This window comes from Onychostruthus taczanowskii, unplaced genomic scaffold (genome assembly GCF_017590055.1).
Source record: "Onychostruthus taczanowskii isolate IOZ18803 unplaced genomic scaffold, ASM1759005v1 scaffold1, whole genome shotgun sequence".
In the NCBI taxonomy this organism is placed as follows: domain Eukaryota; kingdom Metazoa; phylum Chordata; class Aves; order Passeriformes; family Passeridae; genus Onychostruthus; species Onychostruthus taczanowskii.
In genome coordinates this window covers 30104750-30132186 of record NW_024496525.1, presented here as the reverse complement: position 1 = coordinate 30132186, position 27437 = coordinate 30104750, and the positions used below count along the sequence as shown (strand labels likewise).

At 38.9% G+C, this 27437-nt stretch overlaps 1 protein-coding gene across 3 annotated transcripts in view; it reads right to left on the bottom strand.

The window, feature by feature from the left end:
* Window positions 1–24289, bottom strand: part of PPP2R5C (protein phosphatase 2 regulatory subunit B'gamma) — a 72845-nt gene extending 48556 nt beyond the window's left edge. The window contains exons 1-3 of one of the 3 annotated variants that reach the window (XM_041415530.1): window positions 24166–24289; window positions 22562–22627; window positions 7199–7358 (exon numbers count right to left, since the gene is read on the bottom strand). In XM_041415530.1, the coding sequence (XP_041271464.1) occupies window positions 7199–7358; window positions 22562–22627; window positions 24166–24192 (253 nt within the window). In that variant the 5' untranslated portion in view covers window positions 24193–24289. Of the gene's footprint in view, window positions 1–7198; window positions 7359–22561; window positions 22628–24165 lie in introns of those variants that run through there. The other 2 variants (XM_041415697.1, XM_041415611.1) reach the window with 2 other exon arrangements.
* Window positions 24290–27437: the final 3148 nt, after the last annotated feature.

Below are 27437 nucleotides of genomic sequence, written 5' to 3'. Positions count from 1 at the left end.
TTCCTGTCTCTATCTGGATTTCCTAATATTTGCACAGTCACTGTAGCACAAATGTTCAACAGTGCCAAGTTTTCCTTCAATCAATCTTGTATACTCAAGAAGTTTTGTGAGCAGGGACAGGGAGAAAAACCAGTAGGTATTGGTTGAATTTAGAAAGCTGTACAAGACAAAAATCATTGCTTTAAAATAAACCTATTTTAAAAATAGCATTAGTACAAAAAAGTCATTCCTAGGGCAGATTGCAGAAGCTCATTTCAAATACTGGCACACTATTTTAATCAAGCCCTGTGCAAAATCCACCAAAACAACACAACTCACTGATGTCTGTGGCCTTATTACACAGGTCACACATACCACCTTTTAAGAAATAAAGTGTAAAAATATAACATTTAAGAGTAAAAATTTGAGACCAGGCTAATTATCCAACAATCACTGATTGATATTCATGTGTATAAATTCAATGCTTGATCTGTAGAGGTCTTAAGAAGAAAGAAATTCAGTGCAGCAGCAAAAATGTGAAGGTCTGATTATAATGAGGATCTATGCAATGGAACAAAATGTTCCTTTTGTGAATGAGGACATAATAAAAGGCATTTTAAGAGAGATCTAAATTGAATTCAGAGACAGGTTAGAATCTAGAAAATAAGACAATACCACATTTTAAATCCTATTTTTATGGATTCTATCCAAACTTCAGTGGAAACAAGTTTGGTAGGAAATGCTGCCAGTGACAGATGTAGTGCATTCTTCTAACACTTTCAGCTGCTGACTAATGAGTAGGTGTTGGATAGGGCAGTTGAAATGAAAAACGGCTCACTAATCCAAGCCTATGATTTCATGTAAAACTAGCTGAAGGAAAAGAATTCACACACTCAAGCGAAGTATTTTTCCTCTACAACCCTTTTTTTTTGGTAGTTCTTCATTCATTAGCTATCATGTTTCTTCATCTTTAAAATGCTACATAGCAATTCAGACTGGATAATTGCTAAATATTTTAATATTAATTACTTTATAACCACTGATAGATTGTATGTTCCTGTATGAACACCAAACAATTGTCAGCTTTTGGTTTAAGAAATGTATATGCTTACCACAGACATTTTAATGATTATTTTAAACATCTAAAAGAAAAATCAGTACAGCAAAGTCTGTTTACATAGTACTGATAATGCTTTTAAGGTCAAAGCTCAAGGACAAAGTTGCTCAAGTAACAGGACAAAGAGCTTCCACAGCTCCTTCACATGATACGATACATACATTCAACCATACTGATATAGGAAAGAACAAGCTTCTGCAGTATTTTCCATTATGGACTTTTTCTTTTAATAAATTGAATACAAGATTGGGCTGCCAAAAAACCCTATAAAAGCACAAACACAGTCAGGACCAGAAGGACAGCATTTAGCATACTGAGTTACTCCACTATAGCTCACATATGAGGGAGAGGAGAGTGATCTGTTCCACAAAACTGCATTCATTGATATTTTACATGAGAATTAATTTGTTTTGCCTCAGTGTCTTGCCTTTTAAATTAATTATGTATTAGGGCAAATTATATTTTATAGCAGCATTATCTTATTTAATCTACCATCTTACTTTGCATAAAGTACTTTTATCTAAACAGGAATGCTATCACCTTGCAGCTGGACACAATTCCTGAATTCCCATGCATGCACATAAGAAGTACAATTAAACTGGAAAGGCCAAAGTACTGCTTATTTGTCCTCTGCATAAATTACAAATGGCAGGAGTAGTTTTCTGCAGTGAAAGTGATCTTAAACATTGAGATCTCCAATTTCAGTAGCTTATAGGAAAAATGCTCCTCAAAACCCCAAAGCAGTCCATTAGTGCCATGTTTCTCACAAATTCAATTATATTGCACACATCCAGTCAGTCTCTTTTGTATCATGAAAACAGATGCTAGTTTTAAATGAACTGGTAACACACTCTGCTTAAGTTTAAATGTATTCCAGTATGAGTTTGTAGAAACTACCAACATGCATGGTTGAATTTCTCTACAGTACTGAGAACAAAACTTGACTTGCTTTCTCATTTACTTGATATTAGATTTACTTACTTATTACTACTTGAGAAAAACACACAATAATTTTACATTTCTGGCCTCTTGAGCAATTCTCACTTTTTCTTCCTTTCTCATGGTTTCAACAGTTTTATCAATCAAAATTTGGTACAACTGGTTTTTTAGGTCTCAGACTCAAACTGAAATAATCTCTTCTTCAATTTTGATTCATCATACTTTAGTATTTTACAGATGATGAAAACAGAGCTATCTCCTAGACAGCCATTTACAACTTAAAAACATTAGGAAAGCTTTAATAATGCTTGCCTCCCTATCAGAGTCCTGTATCACACGCAGACAAGTTGAGACACCACCCTGATGTTCTTTTACACAGAACAGAGTCAGAATTTGGCAGAGCTCTGAAGTCTCTGCTTGAAGAAAAACAAGAACCATGCTCTCTGCATGAAATGTGCTCAGAAAAATGACCTGTCATGTTCGTTTCTTTTCCACCCCCCCACTTTTATTAAGTAGGTTTTTTTGGGTTGTTTTTGAGTTTTTCAAATAGATATGACAAATAGCACTTCTAATGTCGAAACCATGCTAAAGCAGAAACTGACATCACCAGAAGATCAAAACCAGGACTGATCAAAATGTGTGGCAAGATCTTCAATAACAAAATACCAGAATATGTTTAATCCTATCACATGCAGATATTCTACATTAAAAACCAATTCTATACTTCTCAGCACTAAAAGTCAGTACGTAAGTCCTCAGCTGTCAATGTAGCTTATTTCTTCCTACCTTCATAAAAACATTCATAAGAATATTGTATCCACATGTTTGAGATCAAAAGTCCAAATCCAAGAGGTAAATAATAAGTTTTAGAATCAATTTAGAACTGCATTTGAAAATAAAAGTTGATGTCCAATCTCTATTGTATCCAACAATGTTCACTTTTATCAGAAAGAAACCCCCAAACCTCAAATAAAAGTAACAAAAAACCTCAATCCCAAACGCACAAACTGAATCACGACACAGCATCCCAAGAGGCCTTTATATGGCTGTAAAAGGATTTTACCCAGCTTAAAAAAAGTATATATGAAAAAGCTACAAAAAAAGCATATTTTTGAATCATGCCCAAATTTACATATGCATGACTAACATATGTTCATTGGGGAAGTTTGCAACGTTTCAGAATATTAAGTAGTACTGACTTATTTTTTCAATTTGTTATTCTAGAACTGACAGAGAACATTCCCTTTAATGAGTATTACTTGAAAGTTCAAGTTAGATTTGTGACACAATTGTATTTGACAGTGCATGAAACATTTTATCTTGGGGTGTTTTAATACTCTATTAAAAAATTCTCATTGTGACATTTTCTTACATATTGTCATGATTCAGACCACATCCTTAAAAATTTCAACTTTGTACAGTCATTTCTATTTTAGAGTTTACTACACTTACTGCTTACTAAAATCAGCACATTCATGCAAAATAACGTACAAATACATTCACCTGTTTGGAAAAACAAACACAGTTAAAAATCTCATTTACCATGAAAAAAATTACCAGTAATGTAACAATGAATTCATAAAGTTGAAGTGAGCATGCAAAAACATAAATTTCTTCAGTGTGTCAGTGCTCAGGTATGCACAAGCTTGGATATGCTACTTTTTAAACATATTTATATAATAATATTGAACACTTAATGCTGTTTATTTCACAGAGAATACATTTTTAAAGTTTTAAACAATTTTTACAATTTATGTAATTCTAATATTTTATATTGAATATACTAATTTTTAACATATCCTAAATTACTAACTGCTTTCTTAGGAAACTAAAAATGAAGAAACTGGTATGTTTCTGAAGGTTGAAGCACCCTTTGCCATTTATATTTGATATAAACAAAGAATTGAACTGCAAGCTTTCAAACCACAAAACACATCTTTTAAGTCCAGTATAATTTTTTCTCAATTAACAATTTAAGCTAGAAAACAATTTTCTGTAACTTAAGTACCTATACTACCAATGTTAGCTAACAAATGGAACTGGATAAGCAGAAATCAACAAAGCACAAGTTTGTTGGCACAGATTTTTTTTTTTTTTTTTTTTTTTTTGTGAAAATGGGTAAGATCTTTTCAAGGTGTTTGACACTGTTTTGAAGGCACTTCTCCAGAGATACTTCTAGGTGATCTGTGGACAGACAAGCTCCCTGTTCTACCCAACTAAATCAGGTTGCACTGCACTGTGCTGCAGGGAGCTTCACTAGTGTGCAGCTTTGCTAATATGTGGATCTTGATGTTCCACAAACCAATTACATCAGAGACTTCTCTTTTCTACATTAAGCTCTCTTCTTAAAACCTCTTAATTCATAATCTATTTCCTTTTCTTTGTGCATTATCTGAGCTGTCCTGCTCCTCCATTTCCTGGATAATCTGAGGGTGCATAACATTAATCGCAAGTTGCTCCAATGAACACAAATCATACCACACCAATACCAGTCACCAGGGCAAATACGCTGGAATTTCCAGAAGCTTATCATCAGCACTTTGGTACAACACCCAAGAGAAAGTGTGCAGCATGCCTGAAGATCAAAAAGCTATTTCTTAAATAAGAAATCTTGATGAAAAGACATCTTGGCAGCTCCTCCTTTCCCTCCCACTACTTCAAGTGATCTGCTGACCTCATCTCCAGACCTGTGGCACAGAACAAAGGTGGTTATCTCACCAATACCACAGGTCATTTAGACCTTACCAGTTACAAGCTTCCACGTCTCATACGGACCTTAAAGTATGCAAAGACAACCCCATTCTATATTTTGTGCTTAAAATACAGTCTCATGTTAAGAGCATCACACTACACAGTAGTCAGTGCAACATTTGTAAGAAAATACACATCTCTTGCTATACTACAGACAAAAGAAATGTTCCCCAGGAACTGTAGCCATAGAAATACAGCCACCTGTTATGACTAACAGGAGTTTGAAAGCTGATTAAGTGCAGCTAACCTGAAGGAACACTATGTTCTTCCCAGCACTTCATAGAAGTCAAACCTGTCTTAATCATTTCAGTCCTTTAAATTATAGCCTGCCAGTCCAATTTAACTCCTGTCCAGACAGAGACATTAAACAACACACAAAGATATCCAGAAAGAAAGTTTCCCAGATTCACTTGACCCACTAAATGCACATTAAGTCAAGTATCTCTGTATCTTTTAGAGAAACAGGTGACTGGCCAACAGTATTCTCAGCAACCCCAGCAGGCTGGAATTACATCAGGAGTAAGCACATGCAGTGAGCACAGCCATTATGCCAGCATCTGGTATGATCCAGGAGATTGGGTACAGCTTGATAATAAAGCTATTACTGCCTTTACTAGTGAAAGGTGGCAATTACTACCCCTCACTAGATCAACAATTGCACCAGTGCTCCATAACAAAGTCTGGCCCTTGACAACCTGGGGATGTACACACAGCACCAGGCATCCACCAGGGAGAAGCTCAAGATCTTTTCATTCCTTTCACCTGAGCATGGGGGAGTGATTGCAGACTCAAAGCAATTACAATGCACAATACTCCTACTGTTTCTTCACAAATAGGTACACTGTGTCAAAAAGCACTAGAATGCTCTGAGAAAATACCTCATAATTTATAAGTTTATAAGATTTTTCTTTTTTTTTTTTTTTTTACTCCTCCCTCCTCCAACTACAAGTAAGCATTCTTCTGCACTTCACGGGCCTACTGGTTTAAACTGCAACACAGCCAAGGTAGAAACAGATCTTAAACTTCACCTTCACTACTGTAGGATGGGTTAGTTCTCCCCTTTCCTATCTGCACTCAATTTCCCCACTTCCAGCTCTCTGTCCATACTGCTTCTAATTGCATGCTCAGTTCTGGTGCCCCCGAGCTGCAGTCCCAGGCACTACCAGAACCACTGTATTTAAAACAGGACCAAGAAACAAAATATATTCTTTGTGTCTGAGTCTTTGAACAAAAGGTTATGCCAGTCGATGTGGCTATATGCATAACTTCTTATAAAAATCACTAATTCAGCATCCTTTGCTTATGTCACTCATGCCCAGGTTGTCACAGCTTATGCATGAACCTTCTGCGCCACTTTAAAAGACAGAACATATTATTCATAATCTGTGGTACTAAATAGTCTTATTAAAAAATTAATAAATAGATTGAAATTAACTAACTAAATAAGCAGTAGTTTAGTCTTGAAATATATTAAACAGCATCTTGTACATAGGCTGCTAAATTAACATGACAGACAGCATTTCAGATTCTTTTTGTAAAAACAGTATCTGTGTGAAGAGAAAAATCTTGCAATCTGATTTGATCTGAATGAAATGCAGTGTAATACAGACAGCTGAGAAGCAGAGTTTATTTTCATGAAACACAAATTTATTACATTAGGAAAATGATAAATGGAGGAAAGAATACAATAATTTCGTCAATAATTTCACATTGCCTACACCAGTACTACTCAACATTTCAGTGATCTATTAGGCTTTCACTGGCAATCTTGAACACTGCAAAGCAGTACACACTGCACTTCAAAACTGCCTTTTTTTTGTTTCCCCTAAATAAACCTTCAGAACAAATAAAGATGATAAAAGCTGCGTTAGTAAGAGAAGACCCATCAATTATCATCATCATTTTGTCCCAGATGGAAGTAAATATAAATCTAAGAGCTAAAAAAAGCCTTAAAATCAATGAAGGAAAAAATCATATGCACTGAAAAGGCACCACTCTGCCTGACCCATGCTCAGGAAAAACGGACCCATACATAGTGATAGACCAGGTCTTCTAACAGTGTCAAGAGAAATTTTAGCACAAAGCAAGGTTTGAGAACACTGCTCTGAGGACAGATGCCTAATATTTTGCAAAGAGTTCCTAAATATTCTGCTTTTATATGAGATAAGTGAATATGCTGTCACACACACACACTGCCTATACTGACTGCCAAGAAGGCAACATACTGGAAGTCCTCAAGTGCAGATAAAACAAAAGAAAAAGCCACCCAGTGCCAGTATGTGCAGTTTGCAGATGTGCATACTTGATGTATTATGTATGCTGTCCAGATATCAGAAGTATGACAGCTGAGGTGTTTCTCAGTCTCATGCCCATATTACCCCACAAGAGTAATTCTACTTTGGAAAAACATACCTTTTAAAGCTGGCAGTTTTTGAAGCTCCCTGTTATTGCTAACATTAAACCTTGAAGAACTCTGACGCTTTTCCTTCTTCACTACAGTCTGTGGTGCTGGTACTTTGATTTTAGATAGTTGTGCTGGGGGAGGAGTGCTATTTGATTTTTTGTTTGACACCTGTTTAAAAAGAAATTAAAGCAGTTAATCACAGCTGAACTTAGAAATAAAAAATCTTTACAGAAATAAATGAAAATGAATATGCTTTTAATGAAACTATTGTATTCCTCATCCTCTGAATGTATTGCCACCTATTCTGCTCATCTTTTCAGCATTTATTTCTGTACCATAGCCCTCACAGAGATGGGAACAGATCACCTTGGTACATGCAGTAGCCCACTTATTTGAAGTTACCAGACAACTGAAAAGAAATTTTCAAATTATATAGCTCCTCAGTTACTCTCACCTCTCCCCCCCTGAGAAGTCCAGGTCTCCTAGGTATATAAGTTCATCTTCAAAGGGATCAGAGAAACTTATCTATTTACAGCAGGTGAACCTTTCACTGCCTATTCATCCTGTGCCTTGCTGACTGAGTCCTAAGCTTGGCCAGGGCAGTCAGGTTTTGACACAAAGTTAAAGGAGCGAGTCTTACTATTGTAGTAGCTTTAACAGCTTCAAAAACATGATTTACTGCCTACTCAAAGCAAGTTGCTCTTACTCTAATAATTCTTATTAGATTGTCACTGTACCTCTGTATGAAGTTTATAACATAAATCCAGAAAAATGGTTCCCACTACAGGTTTTCAGTTTGCTGCTATTTCACTGCCTACACTTGACAGTGCCCTCTCTCAAGCTGAATAAAATGCATCATTAACAAAAACCTGTCAGAACTTGTGGACTTGTGGTGCTGCCTTTCTCATTCCATTTTTTTTTTTTTTTAAGGAGGAAAAGCAAGTTTAAAGGAGGCAATAGTTAACTTTAAAAATATGAATAATTTCATGACATTCATTACTAAATGATAAAACATCTAGGAGTGATCTATGCTAAAAATATAGAAACAGATGACAAGGACCTCTTGCTGCAATATTGAAAATCATTTTGCAGGCCCTTAATTTGCTGTAGAAATCTCTCAAATTTGCAAACTAGAAACACACACATGTTAAAATATACCCTGGCACTTCTTCCTTACAGGAAATACCATACTCTTCTCAGAAAGTGCCCACAAGACAAGCAATAGGAAAAAAAAAATCTGATGGGAATGGGATTCATGATGGAAATCAAGTTGTAACACTGGTACTTTGGCAGTTTGACTAGGTTTAATTAGAATTTTGTTAAGTGTTATAGGTATGAAAGCAGCTTCATTCCTGCATGGAATAATATCTGTGGCATTTTCAAAGAGATAGTGCTAAACCAAGGGAAACCAATTTTCTCCATGTTCTGAAAAGTATTTCCAGAAAAGCTTATTCATCAACAATTTGCATAGTCTTGTAGTGTATACATTGAGCATGTATGGAAATGTTACCATACATAAATGCCTACTTTTGAGTCTCCAAGACTCAAAAGGTAACTCAAAGTAATTTCATTCCAATTTTGTCCAGTAGTATGGCTGGGAAAGAATATATAGTCCAACAATAGATTAACAATTGTATTATATTATACACACAACACTTAATATATCAAAGATGACTGAGAATAACATTTAGATTTCATCAAACCCATTTAAGATGATAATTTTTCAAATTTAATATCATAAAAGCCAAACCCTTATACAGCCTTATAGAACAAATAAGGGGAGACAGTACAGCAAATACTATAAGTCTCAGTTACCAAAACTTGTTCCACTAAAAATGGAATACATCAGCAAATTGAAAGAATTTATGTACAAGTAATACCTGTTACATTGCATTTTTCAGACTAGTTCACTTCTTAATCTCAGACACTAAATGCCTGAAAATGTTTATGCTGAAATACAAGTGATCTGCAAGGTAATTTTTATCCATTAATTGAAATTTTAAAAAGCATTACAAACAAAAGTATTAACAGACTAAGCTAAAAGAAAAACACAACTAAGAATTAGGAAGCAATGACTTACCAAGTATTAAGTAATAAATGCTAATTAAGATGCATCATAAACACTTTTATTGCACAGGATTCTGTATTTGCAATATTGTTACTGAGCCTAATGGTGTTTTTCTGAACTGGCTACTTTCCATGACCACCTGTATTTTTTCATTACTTAGAACAGGAAAAGCCATTTTCCAGTTTCCTCTATTCCCAAACAGATTCTCCATTTCAAATTAACAGGTGCTCTCATGTGTCTGCATACATGCAAACACCTCAGGGAAGCAAGTATTCTAAATTGCAGAAAATTTCTAAAATTAGCCAGAAGTGGTTATTTAAGAGGATGGGTAACATTTCTGATCAGAAATGTTGAAAGAAAGCATTTTTTGTTGCTATGGCAACTTCCCATCTAGAAGTGATGACTCCAGAGTAATTCTAGTCCTGAATCACTGGACCATTTATCCATCAGATTTCCTCCTCCTTCCTACCATCAAGCACGATCACCCCTGCTTTTCAGTCATGCTCCAGTCAGCCAGCACATACCAGAAAGCTGCCAGAATAATTTCTAAACCATTAATTTCAGTGCCATGCAGCTGTACCCAATGACCTCTGCAACTGGCACTATGGTGCTACCATGGAAGGGCTGGACTCCAGGGCTTGCAGACAACATTGGATAGACAGAAGGGCACCTAGAAAGTGAGTTAAGTCAACTTAAGCCACAAAGCTCAGCAATTTTAACCACATCGCTTAAAAAAAAGGCAAACAAAATCAGACTAACAATTGTGTATTCATCTGCTAAAGATTTCAAGGTAACACACTTTCTGCAAGTACAGTGCTTTTGAGCTCAGATGGAAGAGCCAAGCTCAGCTTTCTCCTCCCAGTAACAAACCAAACTAGCACAGACACCACAACTCCCAAGAGTAAGTGCTGGACACACAGAGTGAACAGTTCAGTGTATTTGACACCAGAACAGTCAAGCTACAGACACCTTTTAATCAATTCTCTTTCTATGGATAGAAGAAGCAATACCTATTCTTGCCCTTGTTCTGGCATACGGCTCCCTCCTACCCAAATGTTTATACAGACAGACACATTCAATTTCAAAAGTGCTGATAAACATATAAAAATGTGCACAAACTGCTTTGAAAAAATGTCACATTGAGAATGTTCTTCAAATCATGGTTAAAACACAACCCTCAGGTTTTATGATCACTTTATTTCTGAAAAGCTAGAGCTTTACATAGATACTTCAATGAACATTAAGACAATCAGCTTAAGTGTGATTTCAACTTTTAAATTCTGATTTTAACAATTGAAAGGATACAGCTGATGTTCCTCAGTGCCTGTGACTAAGCTTAAAATTAATTCAATAGAGTGAAAGGTGAGGAGGCAAGAAGGGTTTTTGCCAGTCACAACAGTTCAAGGCAGATAGCCCTTGCATCCCTTCATCCCTTGAATCCTGCATCAAGCAGGATGTGGTACATTCCTTTCTTTAACATCACTCTTTTGAGCAAAGTTGGATCTTTCACCCTTCTGACATTATACAGGCAGGTAAACACAACACTAAGTTTGCAACCAGGGAAAGAAAGATATGAGTAGAACAAGCACATGTACAGTTACAGCCAATTTTTCTTTTAAAGTTAAACTGACCATCATCAAGCATCCCACCATGCAACTTTTACTTTTGGACAACTACCTAAGACACAAGAGAGAGTATTGTGGGACCTGGAAGGAGGATCCACCCTGCATGCCATGTACATCAAGAAGACTTTCAGGAGAACCTACTCTTCCCTTTCTGACAGTCTCCCAAAAATGCTATTCAAGCTACCTCGACAAACAAGGGCAACCAGAAGAACTCTGTCTGACCTTACCTTTCAAAGCACCAGTAATTGAAACAGACCAAAGGACACACAGCCTTCTGATCCACAAAATCAAAAGCCAAACCAAGCCAACCTAGAGTGGCGTCAACTCTGTAACGATGCAGCAAGCTTGCATACTGCTTTCTAAGATATAACAGCAGGGTGAGGATTTGAAAATGACAGTAAAATCACCTTGATGCATCTGTCATTAAAAGACTTAGAAAACTGGATGGCTTACAAAAATCAGATCTCCTAAGCACAAGGCCATAGAGATCCTCTGCCTGAAGAAACACAGCGCTGGGCAGCAGGCTATATGGTGTTTCTTTATACAGACCAGTCTAAGACTAACATGCAAATTTCTGCCTTCTAATAAGTAACACCACTAAATTCAAGTTTATATCAGTGTGCACACCATTCCACAATGGCAGCAGCAAAACCTTGAGAAAAAACTCTGGACTATGAAATCGGGTAGATAAACCCTGTACCAATTCACACATGATTAAGGTTCCCTGTGAAATACAAGTACACAGAGCAAAAAGCACACAACACTTTAAAAGAATCATCAGTCTGAATCCGAAAGAGAGGGGAAATGCTTATTTTAATGCAGAATTAATCCCTTCCCTCTTCTCCTTTTGGTAAATATCCTCCATGGACTTATTTTTCATTAAGATAAACAGAGGTCTGATCTACAGCACCCAGAAGAGCTTGTTTCTTGCCAAGGCAGCCTCAGAATGCTATGAAAGCATTCTGGATTACATCTAAAACATGCTTACAATGAAACTGAAATACAGGTTACTGAAACTAAACACGGATCATCACAAAACATGAAAGGGACATTAACAACTTGATTTTCAAAACTGTATGAGGGCCCAGTATGTAACCAAAATAATTTGGCTAACAGGTTGAGGCTTAATACATAATCAATGTAATTAGGCTGAGAAGCTGAATTTAATTTAATCTCTTGAGATGAGAACTAAAATCAAAGATCAAGGAGTCAAAATGGGTGGAGAGTAGCTAAAGAGCCTTCCATGTAGTTTTTTCTCCTCTGCAGTAACTTCAAAGTAGTGTGAAAATCTCTGAACACTCCAGGAATCCTGAACATTACCACAGAGCTCTCTCCTTTGCAGATCTTCATTTACTGGTTTGGGGTGGGAACAGGACAGATAGTATCTGGTATATGGCCCAGCTGTCATCAACCTGGTAAATATATCCACACCATACCTACAGGAAGTGGGCTGGTGATGTGACATCAGCAGCTGGGACCAAGGCACGTTGTTCAAGACAACACTACAAGGAAAGCAGCATGTGTCACCTGATTTCAATTCTGTGTTGTTAACAGCAGCAATTCAACATGACTTCCCAGAGGATAACATCAGAATAAACTCTTTTTACTAATGGTATTAAAGATAAGGCCTGACAGAGCTTTCAGACAGTCTGCAGTAATTCAGTACATGCAAGTGCTGGCAGAGTTTATTATGGAGCAAGTAGACATGATTTTTAACATCAGTATTTTCAACATACAGAGAATCAGTACAAACTTTACAAAGCTTGATATGGAATACACTGGGTACGTAAAAGGGAACACTGATCCATAAACAACACAGTTAAAAACTGCAGGGAAACAACATGTTTGCAGGGTACCATTTTGGACAGCAGATGTTTCTGAAGTTATTTGTTGAAGATTCTTGCTACTATGCCATTATCGTTCACTAGTTTTACCACCACAAGCCGGTCTGGACAGACAACTTAGGGAGGAGTCTCTGGAGAGGCAGCTTACGGTGCTGAAGGCTTTGGGTGGTTTCACACAGATGGCAATTTAGATGTCTATTGTTTTTCCTCAACAAAATCATTTGCCAGAATGATACCTGGACTGGCTGCTAGAACGATCTTTGCAGCTGCCTTTCTAGAAAATATGCTTATTATTGTTAAACACTCTCAGTAGTTGAGATTACTGCTGGAGATCACTATCCAATCTATCTCAGCATTACTTACTATGTTTTTATTTCAGCAAGAGCTGCATCCCCAAAGCTTTGAGTATCCATGCTGTCCTAATGATAAACAAAAAGATTAGCTTTTCAACATGATAGTAATGACAAACTGTATATTTTACTACTCATGGATTTATGTTGTAGTACTTGTTTAACAACTGTGATTTTGCATTTACATACAGCAGTGCTACTGCTGGCTATTCTCAATGTCTGACTATGGAGTTCCATTAGTGTTTTGCCAGAGATAGCATAGAGTCTCTGGAATTGCATCAGTGACTGGGATGTTTCTTACAAGCACCAAAGGCCATCTGGGCCTCTTCGCTGTGGAGCCCACAACAAACCTTACAGTCACAGACCACTTCAGAACACTGATCCTCAGCTTGGTGAAACTCTTCCGCCTTTCTTGCTGCTGTTTATTTTTCACAACACAAAGCACTGCTTGTATTTCCTGTTAGATGCTTATGCACAGGACTCAAATTTTAATCTTCTAAAGAATTATCATCACAGCTTTGTGTAATAGACTGGACTTGCCACACACCAAACCAATCCCACGTTTCAGCTTAGTGTGCTGCATCCTTGACATCAATGCACTATAATTTTACATTCACAATTAAGTATCAGTAGCATAAGGCTTGTTTCCATTTGCTTCTTGTAAACCTAATTTTGCTTTAACTAATTTACTCCAGGAACAAGCTGACATTTGGTTCACTTCAGTCAGAGCTCAGATCTTCAGCCCAAGGTTGCAGAGTACTGGCAAAAATGAGAGGGTGCCCAGGATCAGACTTCAAGTGGATTCACACTGCTTTGCATTTACTGAAACACCACTATCAGTGAGCACCTGGTACTTCACAAAAAGCAGCAAAGCAACACTTGTTTCCTCATGTATCTTTGATCACAAAAGTGCAATGCAAGAAATATGCTCAGGAAAAAAAAAATTGTTACCTGCAACCACCAGTTAGCTGATTAAATAAGATTTAAACTACATAATGTCCTAAGTATTATTTCAAAACATTTATATGAATACAGGGATGAAAAATCTGGATAAATGATGGTCTGGCTTAAATTACTTTAGTTATTGATTTTCATGATAATTTCTCTCTAATGAGCCTGAAGCCTTTTACTTTACAAAACCCAAAACCAACAAAAACTACCTTTGTTCTTTTTAGATACACATATGTACATACACATATGCACACATATATGTAAGGTTCCCGCAATTGAAGGAAATTACACACCAACTCATTCACTTTAGGCACCAACTTCCTATACTCCACTGTAAATTTTAATTATATACAGCTACTGATGAGCTAAGGCAACTGCACGTGTGGCTTTACCACTGACATCCATATTTTTGTGCTCCCTGATCTATTCATAGAAACTTCTCACTTCACAGACTCATACTGAAATCTTTTTTTACTTCGCCTCCTGCCCACCAATTTGGTATTTGTATTAGATGCTGTTTGAGAGAGTTATAGCCCAAGACAAGTAACCTGGTCTAGTGGAAGGTGTCGCTCCCCATGGCAGGTTGGAACTAGATGATATTATGGGTCTCTTTCAACTCAATTATTCTATGATTCTATGAATAATAACTGTAACTGCTTCTACAGAACTGTTACACCAAATAATTTCATCTTTGGCTCTCATAATGCTTTTATTTTACATGTCGCTGGAGAAGCTTACTTGTCAGTATTTCAGACTGCTAAATTGAGAAGTGATGAGGAAGTGTATAAAAGTCACTATAAATGTGTAGCAAATTACAATATTTGGCAGTCATCTTTTAAGAAGCATATTCAGGAATAGGCCAGGATTTTTTTCCTAGCTTTTGGCTGGTTGGTTTCTGTAAACGGCCCTCTAAGCCTGTTGCAGGAAGGGGCCACAAACAAAAAACCCCAAGGCCTACCATCCCACTCCTAAAATTACAAATTTATTCTGGTTTCAAATGAAATTGAGGGGGGGAAATGCACACAAGGTATATTTGTAGTCTGTGAACATATGGGTAGATTGAACAGCTACCTGTTTTTTCTCACTGTGTGTATTCTCTAAAAGATAACTACATCAATAATTCTGTATTACACATGTTAATGCACATCTGAGTACTCTCTGAGTGGTAGGCCTTAACTCTTACGAAAAAAATTAAGAGAAGCGATTTGAAACAAAGGATGAAAAGAATGTTTTCAGTTTATGAAATGCTGGTATCCATTTTTGAAAGCCCCGTTGCTCCTTTTGATTAGAACAGCCTTTACCTTCATTGATGTGCTGCTTCCATTCAGGAAGGATTCAAAGAGCTTAAAAACACCATTAGGAAGCAGACGACAGCAAGTACTAAGCCACACAGTTCTCACACCTCATATGTTACACAAGTAGTTGTCAGCCTTGTGTAAGAAGCAGAAGGGCACAAGATCCTGTTTTCAGAAGCATCCTGTTTTAGGTAATAAATTACTTGTATACAGCAGTGTTTGTTTTAATAACACCATTAATTTCAGAAGCATAACATTGAAGTTACATAACAAATACCATTAAGGTAACTCCACTATTCAGTATTAAGGTGCCTTTGCTTGGAAGAGAGAAGGAAATTCCAGTTCCCAAAGTCAAAAAGCCAAGATGTCAATAAAAATTGGAAAAAGGAAAATTACGGAAGTTAAAGACAAACAAGAAGTTTTGTAGATGCTCTAAGAATAACACATGGCATCTCTACTCAGCAAACAGCTTCTCATTTAGTACCAAGAGTGTATACACTCAAGTATTTTTTAATGGTTCTATCAACCCATTAAAATAATCTCTCTAGGAAAGAAAACCAGAACTTTAAGACATGATCAAAATTTAGTTTTCAAATTAATTTTTAAAAAAAGTTGGTACACCAATTTAAAACTAAACAAACCCACTCCAAAGCCCACAGACTTTACTTTGTATCAGTTATAACCAATTTAAGAGAAAATCCACCCCAACTTCATACACAGTTTTCGTTTAAAATCCTGTTTTGCTAATGTTATGAGTAAAATACCACAGAAATAGCCTTAGAAAGCTACACAATGGGTCTAACACTGTCTATTTATAGTCCTTCCATGATTCAAACTTGAGAGGACAAGTTGTTTGAAACTTCAATTTTATTTCATAAGGTATCTCTTCTTTCAAATGCAAACCCACCAGTTTTAAGATCACCTTTATCTACTACTGCATGGGACTGGCTCATGAAAGCACTGGCCACGCTGCCTGTCCAGCTGGGGCACACCCCTGAGCACACACTGAAGAGAAGAGCCAGGGCCCAGCTGGGTTGTTATGTGATGGAGACGCCTGTCAGAGCTAAATCTATCTCTTTGTTAAGGACACCAGCTCCTACCAAGAACAAGAACCATCTTTCACCTCAAAGTTGGTGAATGTGATGTATCCAAAATGCAGTACTACTGAGTTACAGAAACTGCCCAAATGGTGGGATGCCTGAAGGATGGGATGCCATCCAGAGGGGCTGGGACAAGCTTAAGAAATGAGCCCATGTGAATCTCATGCAGTTTAACAAGACCAAGTGCAGGTGCTGCACAAGGGTCCAGGCAACTCTGGTATCAATCCAGGCTGGGGATGAACAGATGGAGAGCAGCCCTGCCCAGAAGGCTTTGGGTGCTGGTGGATGAGAGGCTGGACATGACCCAGCATTGGGCACTGGCAGCCCAGAAACCACCTGTGTGTGGGGCTGCATCCATGGCACCATGGGATGGGAGGGGATTCTGCCCCTCTGAACTGCTCAGGTGAGACCCCACCTGGAACACTGCATCCAGCTGTGTGGTCCTCAGCACAGGAAGGACATGAAGCTGTTGGAGCCAGTCCAGAGGGCCACAAATATGATTAGAGGGATGGAGCACCTCTGCTGTGAGAAAGACTGAGAGGATTGAGTTTGTTCAACCTGGAGAAGAAAGGCTTTGGGGTGACCTAATTGCAGCCTTCCAGTACCTGAAGGACACCTACAAGAAAGACACAGAAACTTTTTACAAGGGCATGTAGGGACAGGAGAAGGGGGAATGGCTTTAAACTGAGAGTAAGTGTAGATTAAATATCAGGAAGTAATTCTTTACTATGAAAGTGGTAAGGCTCTGGAAGAGTTTCCCCTCAGAAGCTGTGGATGCTCCAATCATGGAAGTGTTCAAGGCTAGGCTGGATGGATTTGTGAGCAACCTGGTCGAGTGGAAGGTGTCCCTGCCCATGGCAGAGGGATTGGGCCTAGACAGTCTTTAAGGTCCCTTCCAACCCAACCCATTCTGTGATTTTATGACTGAACAACAATAACGGAAAAGACCCAAATGATGGATGGATTTATACACATAAGTGGATAAATACCTACCTGTGACGGTAGAAGGTATTTCCAGAAATTATTTAGGAGCAGTCCCAATACACATTAACAAGGAAGAAAAAACAATTGCAGAACTTTGTCCCCTCCCCAGTCCCCAAACCTCAACCTCCTCTGCCTTGGTGCCTAAATGAACTGCCAAATTAGTACTTACTTGTGCCAAGGTTTTCAAGTATAACTTAAAAAAATTCTGAAGCAGAAAATTCTAGTCTCAAACTAGACACTGTGTAACAGTCCCCATCTTCAAAATCAGGTACGTTTGTTTCTCAGGGGAAATAGCACCACAATGAAAATCACAAACAGTAAACATGAGAAAAAAAGCAGCATATATAGAGAATATCCACTCAACATTCTAAGTAACTTCTGGTGATCACAGAAACCTGTTATCACAAAATAGTGCTGAATTTATTGCTTTTGTCTGTTCCTTGCTTTCCTTTAAATGTTAGGATACTTCCACATACTATCTCAGCTTAAAAAGCCATGCAAAAACCATCAGCACTGCTTCTACTACCCATTCCTTCTGTAATTTCCTACTTTTAATGGAAGTGGCAATCCCTTGTGCTCATATAATCAGGAATCATTCAAAGTAGTAGTGAGAATACTGACAGTCTTTTCCCACCGTGTGCTGGCTAATATAGGAAAGATGATCATGGAAAACTGGATAGCCACCTCTGGAGGTTCTTTCAGAGGGATGAAAATCCTTACTTGTGCTGAAGTGTTTTGAAGATGCAAACAAGAGATTTCTATAATTTTTTGGCAAATCCATTTACTGAAAAGTATTACCACTATGCTAAGTAGCTTAATAAATTAACTTCTAAATTAAAAAGGCCTCAAAAAGCAGGGAAGAAAAACTTCTGAAAACAAAGCCTTACAAAATTTCTGCACTGGAAGCCATTACAGTAATACACCTACTGAAAAGTGATGGCTGTGAGACAGTGGCTGGATAGAAGCACTTAAAAGATTCTAAATTATTTTTAAAATTGATTTCAGCAGTGATTATAGACCAACATCAGCAGCACATGCTGTCAATAGATCCATTTCTTGCACAGCAAGAAAATAATACAATTTGCATTTTATTACATTTTGATTTATCTACATTAAAAAGAAAAAAAAAAAAAAAACACAACAAAATACCTTTAAAGTAGAGAGAACCAAAAAGGACAGCACGTGGAAACAACAAGATAACACACACACACACACACGCTTCTCAAAACCACATTAGTTTTCCGTTTGCTTTTCTGCATGGCAGAAGAATGAGTTATAATTTCTGTTTTCATTTGCTGATAGTCACCAAGCCAATACTTTCTCAAACAACAAAAATAGTCTTTGCCTTCTACAGACTACTCAGCACCTGGACTGAAAATTAATACAAATTAAATTTAAAAGTGTCATGCCAATTTAGGCCAGTCCAGCTAGACACAGAAGAAGCTATCATTCCCTGTCACCTAGTTTTATACCAGAATATTGTCATGTATGAAAGGCTACCAGCTATTTCTGACCCTTCCATCCCCCAGGTGAATCACAGTAGTGAATTAATTGTCCTGGACTGTTCCAGTGACTGGTGAAAAGAGCAAGTTTTAGCACCTACTCTCCCACAGACAAAAACAGTCAGAAATAAAGAATATATAGGGTTAAAATTTTAACTTCCTTCCCCTGTGGTTTTACTTGAAAACCACTGCTAAAGTACTGCACTTGAATTATTTTAGGTGTTAGGTTAGGTTTTTCTAGAGATAGAAAAACGTCATGTTTTTCAACAGTCGTTAAGTGTGACCGAGTCACCTCTTCTAAACAAATGAGACTGTCCATAAATTACTATTGCCTCCACTCAAAAGGAGACCTCCACATCCCTGTGACAAAACAAAACTACAACAAAGCTTATCCAGCAGATAAATAATTTCTTCAAAAGCCAGTTAGATCACAGGGTATATGTCCACAAAGTACCAATGGAATGGCCAATCACCACATGCAGGGGATTTAATTTTCAATATCAGTTTTTGGTGCAAGTATAGTTTTTGGGCACTGTTAAACAAAGGCCCCACGAATTTACCAGAGCAGAGACACTACTCACATAGACAGGAAAAACAATACACAACAGATTAAGTCTTTGTTCACAACCTGAGGACACTAATATGTTGGACTAACTGATGAAATCAGGTTATACTTAAAGGAATATATTTAACTGTTCTGGCAACTATTTAGTCTAATTTATTAACACTTGCTAACAGGTTACAAAATGGGCTTAGACAGGAGCTTAATCATACTAGCTTTTTTCTTAATTGTTCAATAAATGAGCAACATGCAACTAGAAACTGGAGTAATGGTGTTGGTTACAGGAGGACAGGGTGCCCTCACCTCATACAGACTGTGCATTTCTGGTACCTCTGTTACAAAAAGGAGAACAGTAGATTGAAACAAGAGAAGGACAATCAAAGTAACAGGAGTCTGCCTATGTAGGGGACATTAAACAGAATTTTGGGGGAAAACCCCTAAATAGAAAATATATAAAAATGTCAACTACATAATTAATAATTTAATACCAATTTTACACAACTTCCAGTTAAACAACCTTCTAAACCACATACTGGCTTAAAGAAAAGTATACCAGGATGGAAGATCACACATATACATCTACTCTGATTCTCTCTCCTTAAGCATCAGCAGCTGACCACACAGCAATTCAGAAGGGAGGTCCATTTACTTCACATGTAGCATGGCTTTTTGTAGTATTACATTGAGTAACCACGCACAGTTATTGCAAGAACCATCAGTTTAAGTGATTTTCACCCTCTTTTAGCATGGACATTCTGGACCTGGTATACCAGGAATCATTTCAATCCCTTTTCAAACTTGCTGTACAGCTTCCATCAACTGAAACCTCATTTCTCTGACTGCAAGACAGGAAAAACACATGCTCATTTTTGTAAATACTGAGATCTGTTTTACTTTTTTTATCTATAGAAGTTCAAGGCATCATGAATTTAGTTAAGTGCTATAAAAGTATCTATAAATAAAGTATTTGTGGGATGCTGCTGCTTGTGTTGTCCCTGTTCTTGGAACAGCAGGCAGTTTCTAGTCTTTACAATCTGCCATTTGCATTAAATGCATATGCATTAAATGCATTTTGAGAAACAACAAGCTGAAATGAACCACCATATTTCCAAACCTACTCATAGTCTAGAAGAGGATTTTTAAAAGCCATATTAAAACATATATAGAATGACATATGACAACAACCTTTTTTGAAGAGAAAGGAAATCTAGAAATGTATTAACAGCATCCTCCTGAATATTTCTGTATTTACCAATCTTCACAATATTAATAAATATCCTCCTTTCTACTCATATAAGCACCAGCTAACATACAGCAGGATTACAGCCAGCCACGTTAGAATGCAAAGTCTACATTACTATTTGTGTGCAATTACTCTATTAATTAAGATAATGAGTCAAGCACTGAGGTGTCCAAAACTGTACAGAGACTAAATAATGCCCACTGGGAATGAGAGCCATACTGTATGTGCCAGTCACATTCCCAGTTCTTTTCCCATTCTGCCCATGCTCACATATGGTCAAGAATCCCAGACAAGTAAACTGTACCTTTCATTGGGAATTCTACCTGGATGGACAAAAGAAACAGTGTATGAACAGTAAAACACATTCTTCAACTGAGATTCATCTCTCTCACATTTCAAGTTTAAAACCCAAAAAATCTAAATCTGCAAAGACAGAAAGAAATGACAAAGAAACCCACATACACATTTTTGCCTAGCATACAAAGCTCTTCACTTATTATCTTGGGGAGCTTTACACTCAGTCCTGAAGTACCAAGAGGGAATAAGAAAATTAGTCTTGGTCTCAGCAACTTGTCATTCAGAAGCTTGAGAAAATAAGTAGTCAACAAGTGTACTCCAAAGATGGCGATAATAATGAGCCTTACAACTACACAGGAATTAAAATTACGGCCAAGTGACACTCTTTTAAATACCATAGCAATATACTGCAAAGACAGAACACATCACAATGAAGTACATCTATTTAAACCACTCTGAACATCTGCACTGATACACTTCCCACTTCACTGTACAAGCTCCCCTAGTAGCTAAGACCCCATCTAGTAGCTAGCTTCCCTCCATCAACTCAATCACTCTTACAGGAATTTACCAAAATACTTTTACACATAATTTACAAGTTTTAATGATCTTCTTAATTTATGACAGTAGCATGAGTCACTCTGCACAAGAGACAAATGAGAACTCATTGAACTGCATACAATAAATAGTCCAACCCACCTATCCCTAACAGTCATTTCAGAGCAGGAAAAAACAGTAAAGCCGGATGAGTGGTTTGTTCTCAAACATTATCTTTCAGTATGAAGAATTGTTTAGAGGCTGAAATACATAACTTTTCAGTATACCATTTTACATTTAAACTACTATGAACATTTTAAAGGATATTTCAGGAAATTAATGTAAATTGTGGATTTCCAAATCAAATAAAACTACTAATTCCGAGTTTCTAGATGAATGTGTGCAAGGGAGTATATAATGATTTAATCATCCCTTTTCAAGTTGCTGTGCCTTGCTAGTGGGCAAAACAGAGAGAAATGCAGGAAGAAAAAAAAAAAAATCAACAGAATAATTAGCCAAAAATTACACACTTCATCGTATACCTATAAAAAGGAACTACACAACACAACAGCTGGCAGCCTTTGATTAAGCCTAAGGTCTCCTGACAATAAACCAGGCTGCTGACACTTAACTGACATGCCAGCATCGACAGTTTGAGAGAAGAGACCTCTGGGAATTACAGAGAATTCTAAAAACGACATTGAGCAACAAGAAGAGAAGCCCAGCAACTCACAATAAAAGCAGAAAATAAGACAGATGTACATCCCATAACCAAAAAAGGGAATAGATGAGTATTTAAGACTGTAGCAAGCAAATATTTATTTACTCTAGATAAAACTGAGTTCCTTAAAAGCATCATCTTATATCTTGCCAAATACCAGGGCAGTAGTTCCACAATCATTTTCCCTCACAACTACTGTCATGTCAAAATTACAATGTAGAAAAACTTAAAACACTTTTAGAAGTTACTACAAATAACTGTGGAAAATACTATGTTTATTAGTAGTATTTACCTCATGTTCTTGGTTATCTTGTCCATCTTTGCCACTTTTTCCACTCTTGACTGATTTTGCAGGTTCCTTAAAAAAAAGTTTGCAGTTTTAGTTTTGTTTTGTTTTTTTTTTTTTAAAAAGGAGATCTAGATAGATTTTCAAGTCAAGAAATCAGACTTTTTAAGACACTCGCTAAAAGTATTAAAATTAGCAGAATAAAAATTATGCAATTTAACTGGACAATGGTAATATTTAACTATAAGTCTCTACAAAGCCACTTTAGACATTTTTTATCTGTAGAAAGACTTTGGAGTTTTATTTATACCTCAAAATTCACCTATAAAGATAAGCTTTCATATAGGTAAGCAGGCAGGGCCAAAGAATGAAAGTGATTTGAACCACGTCTAAGAAATTACTTAGTTCTACTACCTTGCTGTTTGGTTTTTTGGTTCAGAAATATTTACATTTAGCTTAGCTTTGAAACTACCATCAGTATAGCACACATTTCACATTGTATTATTATGTCTGTTCTAGGGGCTAGAAAGTCCAGTGTTAGAAGTAGGTCCACAGCTCAATTTTCGGCATCACAGCATTGCACTTACCTTGAACCCTTCACCTATTTTTGAGATTTGTTGCTCTCAGAAAAGTGAAGAAAAGTTTCAGCGTTTTTAACACCGAAAGTGCCAAGGATACTGGGAAAATTTAAAGCAAACAAACCACAACGCTCAACCTCCCTACAACTAATTTGAAAATGACGTTGACAAACTAAAAACTCAACAGAAGCGGTCGAGAGGGACAGCAGCTGGCTGAGGAGGACAGCACACTGTTTCACTGTTTCTGACTTCCACTCACGGCTAATTGCCTATCACACAAAATAAAGTGCAATCCAGCTAACTTCCTGCCGGCTTTACAAGTTTTCTGCCATCATTACTCGTGCAAGCCTCCTTCGTAGCCGCCAGACAAATCACTCCCCGGAGCCTGAGGCAAAGCGGGGCCAAAGCTAGGTTCATTCTATTGTCAGGAGAAGGAGCTGAAAGACCCCGAGGGGCGATCAGTGCTCCTTGAACACTCACGGAGATCCCCCAAGCGCAACTCCCGCTGCAGCCAGAGCTACGCAGCAGCCAAACTTCCCAGGACGGGGCCCGGGCAAGAAGCCGTGGGGACGGACACCCCCACCTTGCCGTGGAAATAATTCCTTCCCCTCCCCAACGCCCCCGGGCCGGCCCCGAGCGAGAGCCCCCTCCCCGCTCCGCCTCAGCCAGCGCCGGCTGAGGACACGTTTCCCATCCCCTCCCTCCAGCACTCCCCCGCACGCCAAACCCACGGCCGCCCTCCACCGACTCCCTCCCTCCGACGGCCGCCGCGAGACGGTACCAGGACCCCGCCTCGGCACCCCCGGACTAGGCCCCGCGGGAGCTGCCCCCTCCCCGGCGGAGGCAGGCACACAGCAGCGAGGGAGGGAGCAGCGCCTCAGCCGGGGCTGCCTCTCGCGCGGCTCTCCCAGCGCCGGGGAACGGGCGCCGCTCGCCGCTGCCGCCCCCCACCCCAGGCCCCTCCTCCCCGCGGGGCCTGCACCCCACAGCCTCCCCGCCGGGCTCGGCCTCTACCCGAATCCCCCGACTCACTTTCTCCTTCTTGTTTTTATTCGGCATGGCCGCGGAGGCGCAGCCCCCGCCGGCCCCGCTTCGCTCCGCGCCGCGCCCGCCCCGCGCTGCCGCCTCCCCGTTCCGCGGCGGCCTCGACGCTCCCCCTTCCTCCCCCGCCCGCGGGGAGCGGGCCCTGCCCGCCCATTGGCTGTGCGCGTCACGTGGGCCACAGCTCGCGGCGCGTCACCCAGCGGGCGGGGCTGGTGGCGCTCCCGCCCCCGGCGGCTTCGGCGCTTTCCAAGGCGGGTCAGGGCTCTCGGGGCGGCTCTGGGGCTCTCCCGGCGGGATCGGGGCTCTCCCGTCGGCTCCCCCGCTCCGCCCGGGCTCCGGCCACGCCTCGGGGTGACCCTCAGGCTGAGCGGGGCAGCGGGACGGGCTGAGGTGCCCTCAGGGCCCCGGGGCTCCGGCCGGCTCTTCCTCAGGCGGTGGCGGCCCGTGGGAAGCGCGGGCTCCCTGCGGCCGCTGCCTCGGCCGCTCCTGGGCGAGGGGCACGGGCTCCGCCGCGGGCATCCGGGCACCCATCACGGGGGAGCGGAAACGTTAAGGGAAAAAAAAAAAAAAAAAAAAAAAGATAAAACAATGTAGGGCATGCCTGAAGTTCGCTGGCCCTCTCGTGCAAATCCAGTGTGCCCATCATCATTTTGAGGACTTCGGTGTGCGCCTGCAGTATGTGGATGGGGAAGGTGAACTTTGGGAAGTTGCAGCCTGGTTTTGAAAGGATATCGTGATTGGTTTTAAAAGCCTGAGTTCAGTTGTGCAGGTTTTCATCATGCCCACCTGTACCAGAGATAATTTTTGTCCAAACAAATCACTTTTTCATCTCCCAAAACCAGAGTGCAAAATTTAGGACAATCTCAAGACAAAAGAAGAAATGTGCAAACACTCCATCTGGAAAATTTACAAACTGTATTTCTCCCACGGTCAGATTAAGCCACAAATTAATTGTTGGCTGAGGGAAAAGTGCAGAGGACATTAGCAGTCGTAATAGCATCAATATATAAAATATTTTAAATTTAGATTGGATGTACTTGTTAAATTCTAATTGTGTTGTACTGCTAAGGGATAGAAAAATTACAACTTAATAAATACAGCATAAAAGTGAAATTGGTCTCATTCCTTATCCAGCTTGTGAGTATCAAATCCAGCATAAGCAAATAGATATGCTCTTATTTTTGGGATATGTGATTCTAATAAACACTCATGTCTGATGGGATAGTATCTAATGTTAGATACTTGTATCAGCTTGTATCCACTATATTGGAACACTGCTTTTTCTTGGCAAAAAAGACAAAGAAACTTTGCGTTTTCCAGGCACTGTAAAGGAATTTAGTGGCTGCGGAGAGCTGCTTCCTCTTACTTCAGTCCTCTTCCTTTCCTGTTTCTTAAGTGCTAGGAAACAAATTATGTCTGCCCCTTATCCCTTCTCTCATCTTCTCTGGTTTGAGAGCTTAGAAATGAGGTGCAGTTATCACTATTGTGACTCTGCTGAGAGCCAGGCATGAATGAGTTGCTACTAATAAATGACATTTCTCACCAACAGAATAACATGGATTTTTGAAATACCAATAGACAGCAAAGGAATGAAATCTCTCTCCATCTGTAGTCTGGGGTTTGATCAGTGTGTGAAAGGGTTTGTATGGCTAGGGATAAAGTCAAGAGCTTCCACTTCTTTGTTAGGTTACAGTTTTGTAGAAGCTTAAACTACTCTTAATTCCCAGCTGTTGTGCTGTATCTCCCTCTCCTGCACTGATGATGGTGCTGTGAGGTTTAAACCTGCTCGTAGAATTGATCAGGTTGAAAACTATCCTCCCAAAATGATGTGTTGGTGTGTTGGTTTAGTTTTGGTTTGGAGTTTGTTGTTTGATTTTTTTTTTTTCCTTGAACTGGCACACCACCACCTGCTTCTGTAAACACTAACACTGGCTGAAGGAAGGGGGTGGAAATATGTGGCGGGGGCGGGATGTGACCTCAACAGCCTAGATTTAGATCAGTTTAAGCAGCTTAATGAGTTTCTCATTGGCTCTTGGCCTCTTTTGTGCTGCTAGTGCTCATAATTTTTCTAAATAATGGAAAAACTCTGTCAGTATCATTCTCACCCAAGTACTTCTGAATAGGAGCAGCAAAAATTGTCTGTCCTTATTTTGCAGTTAGTTGGGAAACCTTGAATCAATATGTTGAACTGAATATGGGTTCAAAAGTTGGCACTGACTCAGTTAACATTTATGAGGTTTTCTTTGTGACCACAGATGTAAAAACTCTTATGAAAACTTGACTCCCCCTCACCTTGCTTTGCTGCAGAGTCTAATTCACCAGTAACAGAAAGCAATTGTGTTTTTCAAGGCCTGCTCTATTATATGAAATAATGAGTGGGTGGAGGAGGTTTACAAGAAAAATAGTTCTGTCTGTATGCTCTAGTGCCTTCATAAAACCTGAGACTAAGATAAGTGACTTATGTGATGAAATCTTACTTTTACTACAATGGTATTGCACTGTGGGCCTAATTATTCTGCTATGGAGTAGGAATAACTGTGTAAATAAGGTGATGTAATTTGAGTGTGAATATGACTATATTAATATTTGCATTAACTTCTGAACATTTTATGCAAACTCTGTGTTTTCAAAAACCAGAATGTATTCACACCAATTAGGTTATCGCTGTAATTAAAATGTCAAAATCTAATGCATGTAGCATAGTTTTCAATTTGCATTTTTTACTGTACTGATCAAATTCTCTAAATTTGCGAAAGTTAAGTCACCAAATAATGTCAAGTATTGTGTAAAACACCTGGATAATACTTAATAGCTTGAATGTGGGCCAAGTGTCCTGTGTGCCAATGAAAGGGGAATATTTACACAATTAGTCCTTTCCATCTGTATTGGATATTCTTGTCTGTTTGATTGCTTTATCTTTGTTTTTTTGCTTGTTTTTTAATCCCTTTACAGTGGTTGAGCAGGCATGCTCTGGCCTGAATTTACTGAACAGACCACTGTAACTGTGACAGAGATAACATCTTCCATCCCCAGCTGTATTGACTTTATTGCTCCCCATGCCCTGTCTCTGGTTTAATTGGGTGGTATGCCAGTTCAGCTTGTTAGAATGGCAGAAAACTAACTGAGCAATGGTGACAGGAGACAATGAGACCTTTTGCTAGGAAGCTCTTAATTTGGCTCAGCTGAAGCTATGCAACAGCAGTTGTGGACAAGGTTTTAGCAGCCAGTGAACTGTCATCATAATACATAATTGTCAAACA